Source organism: Macrobrachium rosenbergii, chromosome 48 (genome assembly GCF_040412425.1).
Source record: "Macrobrachium rosenbergii isolate ZJJX-2024 chromosome 48, ASM4041242v1, whole genome shotgun sequence".
Classification (NCBI taxonomy): domain Eukaryota; kingdom Metazoa; phylum Arthropoda; class Malacostraca; order Decapoda; family Palaemonidae; genus Macrobrachium; species Macrobrachium rosenbergii.
The window spans coordinates 38,043,847-38,055,696 of NC_089788.1; the positions used below are offsets into that span (position 1 = coordinate 38,043,847).

Consider the following 11,850-nt stretch of genomic DNA (forward strand, 5'->3'; position numbering starts at 1 on the left):
GGCAATGTGTCTGTCACTGACAGGAAGAGGATGCATGAAGTGTACTCACTTGTATCTAAAGTCCATACTTTGGCCCTGAAGCTGCTCTTCAAACAGGAAGTAAGAATGGAAGAGAACCCAGTCACCAGTCATTCCACTTACCTCCAAACTTAGGTACATCAAATGACACAATGACTTTGCCCAACACAAAGCTTGGATGACTACACAACCTGCTAGGCAGCCACATGTCTAAAGGAGTCTCTACTAGGGACTTGTGGGCAACATCAATCAGGTAGAATGAGGTATAAGTAGTCTGACTACTCCAAACACTTGCCCTCATTACCTAAAAGATTGAAAAGTTCTTCCAAAGAGCAAGAGATGGCCTGTGCCTGCCTTCATGAGCCCTTGCACATGAAGGGTGGCCCAACTCCTCCTCAGAGGAGGTGTAGGCCTGTCCAATCACTTATCAAAGCCAAAAAGTGTTCCTAGATACCTTACAATAACTTGTGCTATTGAAAAGTCCCCTACACTCAAGCCTCTTTTCAAATAGTACCTAACAGCGTGCACTAGGCAAAGCAGCATCTCATCCGAATTTCCATCTACAATATCCTGAATATCTAGTACATTGCTTTTAAGCCTCATTAGTAGTAGTCTGGACCTCATAAGAGCTCCACACTTTAAAACAGGGGAGAAAACTGCCCTTAGCAACTTCTTCCCTTTACCTCCTTTCCTGGAACAGAAAGATGGCTGAAAGGTCCGAGACAATGCTCCCTTTCCTACAAGGACAGAAGAAGTCTGGGGCTCTCAATGGGGAGCAGATGAAGGCCAGCCAAACCGAAGGTGACTTTTGACTACCGTAAGATTGGGTAAATTTGGACGCAGGGTGAGCTCGGACGTTTTTTCAAAAAAATGTTAATAGTAGAAGATGTCATAAAAAAAACCAATGCATTAAAAATTGCTGGTTATGATTCTAATCCTATTATTTTCCCCTCTTTATTATGACAATGTTTTTTCCTAATGTTAAGTTTATGTATGGAAAAAATATATTTGAACAGTATTAGGTTTTTAAAAAATTTTTTAATGTTGAAAAACTTCTGTGAAAAACAACCCAAAGCATGTAGAATGAATTGGGAGGCATCATTTTGTTAAAAAATAAGTAGATTGGACATGCAAATCATGAATTTGCATCATCTGCATGTTAAGTATACTTAATTGGGCATTTAAATGATTCATAATTTTTTTCATTAACAATGCTGTTGTGTTCGGACAGGTAAAAAAAGGTGGTTTGAGTTCGGACAAGTATAAAAGGGATTTTGACAAAGGAAAAATCTATTTCTGAGGGAGGCCCCGTGTCACCCGGTGAAATTCCATTCTTACACGAATTTCTAGGTATAAATATTGCTAAATATACCAGAGAAAAAAGCTTTCAGGAATGATGGAGTTACTACCCCCAGATCGAGCATCTTCAATGAAGACGTCGGTATAACCAAGGGTGAGTGAAGGAATCACAACCACAGAGCCACACTCGATAGACATCCCCATGTCAAGATCCCCAGGAAGAGCGAGGGGTCGTACCAGCGCCCATGCTCACCAGCCCGCCACGCGGCGACTCCAGCGCCATCTGAACTCATTCCAGACTAGCACCACACCCAGGCTTGGCATGAGCCAGTAGGGGGGGCGAACCTGTACCTCAAAATACTCTAGGGGGGGTCACCGGGTGACACGGGGCCTCCCTCAGAAATAGATTTTTCCTTTGTCAAAATCCCTTTTCTGAGCTCAGCCCCGTGTCACCCGGTGAAACAGTGTCAGAGAATCAGGCCAAGACTGCAAAGCTACAACAGTATACAAAAGGTAATCGGAAAGAAACACATGCTATGGAAAAATAGATTTAATTAAAATATCTCAACAATGAAAATTGGGCTTAATTATAGGTAAATACTGGTGGAATAATACACCCCACATCAAAAAGATACAATGAAAATGTAAACTTAACCTAGGAACAAGGTAGAATAACCAACATACAGTACAAATAAGGGTAAAATAAAGGGCCCCTACAAACCAATAGAATAACCAGTAATTATAAACTTAAACCTAAGAGCAATGAGATATAATTAAAGACACAAAATGAGGTACATGAAGCAAAATAAAAACCGCTTCAGTACCTCTGACTTAATCTAAATCCACAACATATCAAATCCAAATCACAAGACAAACAATAATCAGGTAATACCAGTATCGATTATGAGGAGCAAGGCAGTGAGGCATGATTGATCCAGAAAGGCAGGCAGTGAAATAAATGAGGCAGGCGGGGGGGGGGAAAGGAAAGGGATAAGGATAATTAAGGTGGGGAGATGACACTCCCCACAGCCACTGTAGAAAATTTCAGAGCTTCGAGTGATTTTAAATAGTGGCGTTTAAACACTAGAGGTGATTTCCATCCTGTATACTTGGTAAGTTCAGCAAAATCCATATTATAAAAATAATTAGTGGAGGTAGCTACTGCTCGGATATCATGAACCTTTGGGACTGAATCCGGGTTAGCTTGTTTAATAAAATACAGAATTTGTTGTCTTATAGCATTCAATGAGAGAGTACCACCTTTCTCCCTGATAAAAAGAGGACCCGACTTAAACTGTGAAGTTCTTTGTAGGTAAGACTTTAAGGTATGTACTGGACATAATGACTGGTCCTGAGGAAGAGGCACCACCTTCCAGGGGGACCACCTGTCCTGAGGGTCTTCATTTTTTGCTAGGAACGTATGATCAGGGTAAAGGAGGACTTCTCCGGATGGAAGGAAATCAACATGATCATCACCTCTAGTGAGGGCCGATAGCTCTGAAATTCTGGCACCTGAAGCCAAGCTAATCAGAAACAAGGTTTTCCTTAACAGATCCAGATATGAGCATAGAGAGTTATCAATGTCAGTGGTTAATTTCAAAACATCGTTGAGGAACCAGGCAACGGAATGAGGGCGAGTTACTGGTCTCAAACGGGCACATGCTCTAGGGATGGAGGAGAAATATGAATCTGTAAGGTCGATATTAAAACCGTATAAAAATACCTTCTTTAAGGCTGATTTAGCTGTAGTAATAGTGGCCAGGGCAAGGCCTTTTTCAAACAATGACCTAAAGAAAGTAACTGCTAGGTTGGTTGTCATAGTTTGAGCTCCAGATGCCTTTAAAAAGGACGCCAATTTTTTGACTGCCGAGTCATACTGTCTGAGAGTAGAATCTCTCTTGTCTGATTCCAAAATAGAGTGTTGGGGGGTCAATGTTTGCTCCCTTCTTTGCAGCAAACTTTATAAAGTCCATAAAACCAGGGCATTCTGAATTCTTAAGGAAGCTGACACAGTCTTTGTTTGTACTACTTGGGTCAGTCTGGGTTTGGGTATCTGGTGACACCGCAACTTGAGTTCCTGTAGCAGAGGGAACCAGTTGCTCTTCGGCCAATAGGGAGCTACCAGAGCTAATTGGCCGTTGAATGACCTGAGTTTGTGCAGAACTTTTAACAACATGTTTATTGGAGGAAACAGATAGATCCTCTCCCAACAATTCCAATCTATGGACATCGCATCCGTGGCGAAAGCCTGGGGGTCCAGGTTGGGAGCCACGTAACAGGGAAGCTTGTGATTGCTCTCCGTGGCGAACAGATCCACCTGGAGGGAACCCGGCGGCGAATCCAACTGAAGGAGTCCCCGTCCAGAGACCACTCCGTCTCCAACGGAGTAGTCCTGGACAGGGAGTCCGCCACCACGTTCCGCACCCCTGCTAGGTGGGTGGCTGACAGATGCCAGCCGTGCTTGTTCGCCAAGGAGAAGATAGCTACCATCACCTGGTTTACGCGACCTGATTTGGAGCCGCCCCTGTTGATGCAATGAACCACCACGGCGCTGTCCAGCACAAGCCTGATGTGAATCTGGCCGGCGGGGCGAAGTTTCTTGAGCGTTAGAAACACTGCCATAGCTTCCAAGGTGTTTATATGGAACTGTTGGAACATTGTAGACCACGTTCCTTGAACTTTTTGTTTTGGTGAGTACCCTCCCCAACCGCTTAATGAAGCGTCCATGTGGACTACCAATGCCGGAGGGGGAAATTGGAGTGGAACCGACTTCGACAGGCCACTGGCTGTGGACCATGGCCGGAGCCTTGTCTTCAAGATTCGCGGGATTGAAGAGACCCTGTCTCTGAGCCTGACATTGGCTCGTCTCCGCCACACTGTTTATATCTTTTAGTTTCGCTTTCAAGAGCAGGTCCGTCACTGAGGCGAACTGAAGGGAGCCGAGAATTCTCTCTTGAGACCGGCGGGATGCTGCTTTGTCCTTCAAAAATTTCCTGGTAGCGGCAGCAATCTCCTTCCGCTTGGATGGCGGGAGGGACAGCCTGTACGAGGTCAGGTCCCATTGGAGACCTAGCCACTGGAACCGGGATTTCGGAGTCAGGCGGGACTTCTCCCTGTTCAACTGAAAGCCTAACGACTCCAGGAACTTGATCACTATGGTCGCAGCCTTCCGGCACTCCCTGAACTGTCGGAGCCAGATTATCCAATCGCCCAGGTAAGCCGCCAGGAGATTCCCGGGACCGTAGTTGCTGAACGACTGTTTCCGCCAGTTTTATAAAGATTCTGGGGCTACATTGAGTCCGAAAGGCATGACTCTGAAGGAGTAGGCTTGTTTTCTGAGTTTGAAACCCAGGAAGGGAGAGAAGTTCCACGCAACCGGGACGTGATAGTAAGCGTCTGAAAGATCGACAGAGGTGGTGACGGCTCCACGCGAAGTAGAGTCCGTTACCTGAGCTACCGTAAGCATGCGAAACTTGTCGCATCTTATGTAGCGATTTAGACGTGATAGATCTAGAATCACTCTTTGTTGACCGGAATCTTTCTTTGGAACAGTAAACAACCTGCCTTGAAATTTGAGGTGCCTTACTTTCTTTATTGCTCTCTTGTTGAGAAGCTCCGTCACAAAATCCTGTAGGGTTTTGGAGGAGGGTTGGTAAAACCTGGTCAAAGGAGGGGATCCTGATCCAGCTCCAACCCAGACCTTTGGACACAATGCTGTGTGCCCAGGGCTGAAGGTCCACTGGTCTTTGAACCAGTAGAGGCGACCACCTACCTGACTGGTCTCAGTGGGAGGAAGAGGGTTTGCTTCCTCTACCACGGCCTGATTTTCCCTGAGAGGTGGATCCAGCTCTACCTCTGTATGAGGCGCGACCTCTGCCTCCCCTTGCGCTTCTATTAAGGCCGTGAAAGACACCACGGCCCTCATAGGAGGAATTGTACGCCGGGGAGGAGACGTACGATGGTGCAGCAAGGGGTTGGGCTGGTTGAACCAGCACGTATTGGTGGGGTTGAGCCTTGGAGGTGGAGGGTTGGCCCACCGCCGAGACTGGGACAGCCTGAACTACTGTCTGGGAACGAGGCCTCCTTCTCCTGAAGCGTTTCCCTGACTTACCCTGGGAACTGCCAGCTTCGGGAGTTTTCCGCTTGAAGGCGGAAATACCCCACCTAGCGCGTAGGCTTTGATTAGCCCTAGTAGCCTCGCTCAGGACCTTCGAGACTTCGTCCTTTGGGAAGAGATTAATCCCCCAGATGGAACTCTTCATGAGCTTATTAGGCTCATGACGAATGGTGGCGTCCGCGAAAATGAATTTGCGGCACTCCAACTTTGCCACAATGAAGTCATACAGGTCTGACTGAAAACCTGCTAACAGGGATTTAGCCAGAACCTGGAAGAGCTGTTCGTTCTCGCGCAGGAGGCGCACCGCCTCTGACAGACACAAAGAATTCAAAGACCGGCTCAGTCTTGTCCTTGCCTCAAACTCCGTCTTCAGGAGAGCTTCTGGAAGTTTGGGAAGCTGCTCACTGAATTGCGAGGACGCACAGAAGGCATCTAATTTACCCACCGTAAAGGTGGATGGGGCATCCCTCCAGAACTCCTCACCTCCCGGGAATACCAGGGATGTGGAGTCCGTCTCCCTGAGCTGAGGCAAGGGTTTGCCTTCGAAGCAGGCCTGGGCCGTCGCCAAAGCAACTTTATTCAGGCAGGGAGTGGGCAACTTGTCTCCTAAGGAGAACATCGTATAGTTGCCCTTGAACAGAGTGAGTTTTGTATTCTCCGCTTGCCACTCCGTGAGAGTGCGAAGCAGAGCCGATTGTGCTTGGTCCCTAGGGAAGATCACCGTCTCCTTTGGGACCTTATCTGATCGTACCCAGGCTTCCTCCGTCAGCCTAACGAAGCCTGGGTAGGGGGGCGAGAGGTCAGCAGGGAAGAACTCCAACTCCTCCAGACGTCTCGTGCCCAAACCCTCGATAGTTAGGGTATCCTCATGGCGAATGGCACGGAGAGCAAAACGCCACGGGTTTCCAACGTCAAAAGGAGGGAGGGAAGCAGTATCAGGGATCTGATAGCTAGGTCCGGCACCGCCGGAGCGCGCCATATCGGCGATCAGATTCTCCTGACTCTGCAACCTGTCGGCAAGCTTAGAAAGCTTGGAATCAACCTCCGAAGAAAATCTAGCCAAGAGCATCCCAGCAAATGCCTCAGGGTCAAAGGGAGGCTGGCGAGGAGGGCTGGGTCTGGCCGCCCTCTTACTCGCTCCTTTGCCCGAGGTTCCAGCTTTGCTCCCGGAGGCCAGAGGTGCAGAAACCTTTGCCTTCAACGGGGGGAAGGGGGATGCCTTCCGGGAAGATGAGGACTTGAAGGTCGCCTTCCACGAAGCCTTCAACTTGGGGACAGTAGATGGAGCACTGTCCCTCAAGATGGAAGACTTAGAGAAGCCCTGAAAAGAAGAGGTGGATGAAGAAGGGGAATCAAAGAGGGCGCCCGCCCCCCCTGCCTCACTCACCTCACCACCTACCTGGTCCTGCTCAGTATTCATGGGCTCCAGGTCCAAGTCCAGAGCAGCGACGTCCTCCGAAACCTCCGCATAGAGGGTCTCATCTATGAGTGGCTGGGTCAAAACCCGGATCTGTTCGATGATAGGTGCGGCCACTTCAGCTGGTACGGCCGCAGCGATCCGGGCTCCGGGGTAGAGAGGGTCTCTCCACTTCTCGTCGAGGACGTATGGCTTCCCCAACGGAACATTTCTCCCAAACCCAGCCACCCAAGCGCGGAGGGACTCAAGCGACTCCTTCTTGGAGGACTCGTCGGCCTGAAAAAGGGGGGTGGTGAATCAAAGGGAGGCTAGAAAATACCTTAAATAAAATAAAATACAAAATATCGCAAAATATTGTAATATGGAAGGCGGAAACTAACATGCGGGTGGAAAGCAAACAGCTTACCGACTCGTCCTGGGTGCACCCGCAAAGAGCGAAGCACACCTCGCAGCCCTCCGGGTGCCAAACGATCAAATCATCCAGTCGGACCGCACAACCAGCATGGGTCCGACACACCACATGACCATAGGGTTGTTGAAGAGTGGCGGTACACCCGGGCTCCTCACAGCGAACAATCTGTAAGTGAAAACAGTAAATGAGCTTACCTTCCTAAGAAACTTAAACTAAGCAGGCAAGGATATTTCAGTTAACCATCGGAGTACTCCGGCGGAATGAAAAATCCTCGTCAGAGACGGGCCTACTAGAAAGTAACTTAAATTAAGGTAAGCAGGATAAAAAACCCCCCCGACTGCCGGAGTATACCGGCGGAACGAGGGAGCCGAATCAACGGGACCTTCACCGCAAGGGATGCCGGGAACAGGACGGCGGAACCCAGGGGTGAAATCACCGGACTCTATGACCATCATGAAATAATAAATAATAGATACATATTCGACGGCGGGGTGAGCCGCCGGAAAAATTAAATCAATGAATATCTGACGGCGGTGTCAGCCGCCGGGGCAGTAAATAAACACACACAAATCCACAGGCAGGGTGAGCCGCCGGGGAAAAAATAAACATATATAAGATGGTAACATAATTGGTTAACAAAAATATATACAAATCTACGTTCCCCGGAGTCCGGTACCACCCTCACTGGGAATCTCAGGACCTTATCGTAGAGAACTAAAGAAGGGTGAGGCTGTCAAACACCACGATCCACCGGGGCAGATGTAAGCGCCAGTCAACCCAACTAGAGCATCTCAAACACCGGAGCGAACATGGAACAAGGCCGAGAAGGAAACCCTGAGAAGTTCGAGAGCCTGCTCAATCCTAGGAGAGAGGGTAAACGAAGCATCGAGCCCAGCAATGAGTCACCTGGAATCAGCTCTGGGAGGGAGCGAATCCCTCAACCAGGAAAGATCCACAACTCGGAGTGAAAGTCGGACACCGACATCACCCACACGAGAAGATGACGAGAAGCTGGACCCAAAACAGGGTAGGGGGAGGGGTGGGACAGGGAAGGGAGTAGGCCAGAGCAGAGGCAAACAGGAGACTGGGGAGAAGCTCACCCGCTCAACTGCATGATACCCAAAATCATGGCCTACACCTAAGGGAAAGGGGGGAAAAACGACTAAGACCTCTGTACTCTCACCTATACACATAGACGTAGCCTATGGCCCAATAAAAAAAGGGGGGGGAGAAGGAAAGGGGGAAAAGGGAACAACAGGGAGAGAAACTTCCGAGTCGAAGACCAGCCAGAGCCGAACGTAAGGGAGTGTTAACACGTGTGGAGGAGACACACCCACGGAAAAAACTTCAACCCTTTCGTAAAGAAGAGGGAAGAGAGTAGGGTCTCACTCCAACACCCAAACAACGGACAGAGGAAGGCACGACAACAGAAATTCCCTCAACCTGCTGACCCTCTCCTCTCGCCTAACCTAACTCAGGGGAAGGGAGAGCAGGAGGTCAAAGGGGCAATAAAAGCCTAACGTACACTAGGCTACAGCATAATTAACCAAATAAATCACCAAATGTGTGTGAAAATAAATAAAATAAAATAAAATAAAAATATGCTTGTGTTCGGCGCATAGCCTAACCGAGGGAAGCGACAGGATGAGCCTGACGTCCCCACGGAACTAGGCAAGGCAGATAACAGCATGATGTCGAGCACCAGCAAAATAATAATAATAATAAAATAATAAAATTATAATTATAAAGCTAAACTGTCCAAAAGGAAACATCCTGGGGAGACGCCTAAGCGGGAATATAACGGGAACCCGATGCGGGAACCCAAAGGTACGGATCAAAAACATTATCGTTAAAGAAAAAACCGAACGACCCAGCTTAGAAAACCACCAGGATGAGACCTATGGGGAAGTATAAGGCATGAGCCGACCAGGAAAAACCCAAACAGAACAAGCTGAGTGGGTAAACCTCGCGGACAACATGGCTGGCTGGGGGACGCCGTAGCGTCATAACAAAGCCACGTATAATTAATAAATACGGGCTAAAACAGCCAACAATCATAAAACAACCCCACAATAAGATGGTACTTAACCTGGATACGGTAAAGCTGCTCGACGACATGATGCAGAAGAAAAAAATAAGCCGAAAACACAAGCAAACAAAACACAGCAGCGTCAAAATGAAGTGCTAGAAATGGAATGAGTTCAGATGGCGCTGGAGTCGCCGCGTGGCGGGCTGGTGAGCGTGGGCGCTGGTACGGCCCCTCGCTCTTCCCGGGGATCTTGACATGGGGATGTCTATCGAGTGTGGCTCTGTGGTTGTGATTCCTTCACTCACCCTTGGTTATACCGACGTCTTCATTGAAGATGCTCGATCTGGGGGTAGTAACTCCAGCATTCCTGAAAGCTTTTTTCTCTGGTATATTTAGCAATATTTATACCTAGAAATTTGTGTAAGAATGGAATTTCACCGGGTGACGCGGGGCTGAGCTCAGAAAAAGTGGTTTGAGTTCGGACAGGAGCAAACAGCTCTGAATAATTATTAATGTGAACAAAATAAAATTGTTTAGCCTTATGGGAATTTTCTAATGAGTGATATATGTTAACATTTTGCTTTTATTTATTTATTTTTACAGATAGACATGGTACTTCATTGAGTGTAAATCATTGTGAAATTTAAAGATGTCAAAATCACAAAAGACAGTAGAAAGTGGTACTAAATCACAAAAGACAATGAAAAGTGATAGTGGTAGAGGTTCTTATATGAAAGTAAGGCCAGAGACAAAATTTCAGGAGGCGTGTGATGCCATTAGAAAGGGCGATCTCAGTGTGCGACAAGCGGCATTCCAGTATGGCTTCTCTAAGAGCACTCTACATGATGGTGTCACAAGAAAACACATAAAGAAATCTGGAGGACAAACTATATTAACAGATGAAGAAGAAGCCATCATAGTAGACCGTTTACTTACTCTTTCACAGTGGGGCTTCCCTTCAGACACGTTTGAGTTGCGTGTGCTAATCAAGATGTATCTAGATAGGCGTGGTGTTACCATTAAAAGATTAAAGAATAATTTCCCTGGTTGTGATTGGGCACATTCATTTTTGAAACGCCACAAAAATGATCTGTCGCAGCGCATGAGCCAGAACATTAAAGTGGCCAGAGCAAAGGTCACTCCCAGTATCATTCGTTCATACTTTAGACATTTGGAAGCAACCATTGAAAATATATCTCCTGATAATATCATCAATTATGATGAAACAAATCTGTCAGATGACCCTGGAAGGAAAAAAGTTACTGTTCGTAGAGGATGCAAATATCCTGAAAGGATAATGAATTCAACAAAGTCTTCAGTGTCACTAATGTTTGGTTGTACAGCATTTGGAAAAATGCTTCCTCCATACGTAGTTTACAAAGCAAAGCACCTCTATGACTCATGGACTGAAGGCGGACCTTCCAATACAAGATATAATCGTACTGATAGTGGGTGGTTTGACAGTACAACGTTTGAGGATTGGTTTTTCAAAGTAATCCTCCCTTATGCAAGATCAAAAGAAGGAAAAAAGTTATCATAGGTGACAATCTTGCCAGTCATGTGAGTTTGGCTGTGGTGAGTGCTTGTGAGGATCACAATATTTAATTTGTTCTCCTCCCTCCAAATTCGATACACCTCACTCAACCCTTGGATGTGTCAGTATTTGGACCTATGAAGACACACTGGCGATCTCTATTAAGTGAATTCAAAGCAACTGCACTGGGTAGGAAATGTGCTGCCCTCCCTAAGACCGAATTCCCTAGGCAACTGGCTAAACTCATGGAGAAACTTCAGAAAAACCAAGCAAAAAATATACAAAGTGGGTTCCAAAAATGTGGGATATATCCCTTGAGTGCGGAAGAGCTACTGTCTCGTCTCCCAGAAGTAGACAGGATAAGTGCTATCAGTAATGGTGCAGGTACAGCTAATGAGCATGAAGATTCAGCAGGTCATGCAACTCCACTGCAAAGGCCCCCTCAAGCTGAACCCAACACCAGTGAGGCAAGTGGTGACAGTACTAGTGCTAAATCAGAGGTGGTACCAGTACGTTCTGCTCTTGATGCATCCTTGGTTAACATGCTTTCAAATTATGGGTATGGTCCTTCTACTTCAACACCTGCTCGTGATAAAAAAAAGCAGCTGTCAGTTCCCCCTGGAAAAAGTGTGACACGTAAAAGACTTGGTCAGCATAGCATCTCAAGTGACAGTAATGATAGTGGCGATATTGATGATGTTATTTTGAATGATTCAAGCCCTGAACCTGAACCTATAATACTCAAACGTAACAAAAATAAAAAGTTGAACACTGGTATACAGCAGAGAAAACCAGTTCCATTAACCCTGGGATCAACTGCAAAACAAGATGGGATGACACACAAGATGGGTGAGAGAGAATTGACTGCATTAATAACTGATGGAGGAGACACTGAAATAATGCATGAAGATGAAGCAGATACAGATGTGATACTAGAAGATGAAGCAGATACATATGTGATACTAGAAGATGAAGCAGATACAGATGTGATACTAGAAGATGAAGCAGATACTGATGTGGTACG

The 11,850-nt window shown here is 46.8% G+C and overlaps 1 protein-coding gene across 1 annotated transcript; it reads left to right on the plus strand.

Moving 5' to 3' along the window:
• Positions 1–9,941: 9,941 nt before the first annotated feature.
• On the plus strand, positions 9,942–10,832 carry LOC136831036 (uncharacterized). Its single transcript, XM_067090981.1, has one exon. It carries the CDS (start codon positions 9,942–9,944, stop codon positions 10,830–10,832), a length of 891 nt encoding a protein of 296 aa, XP_066947082.1.
• The last annotated feature ends 1,018 nt before the right edge of the window (positions 10,833–11,850 follow it).

Excerpts from the sequence above, each read along its gene's own strand:
- LOC136831036 (XM_067090981.1), top strand. The coding sequence starts at position 9,942 with ATGTCAAAATCACAAAAGACAGTAGAAAGTGGTACTAAATCACAAAAG.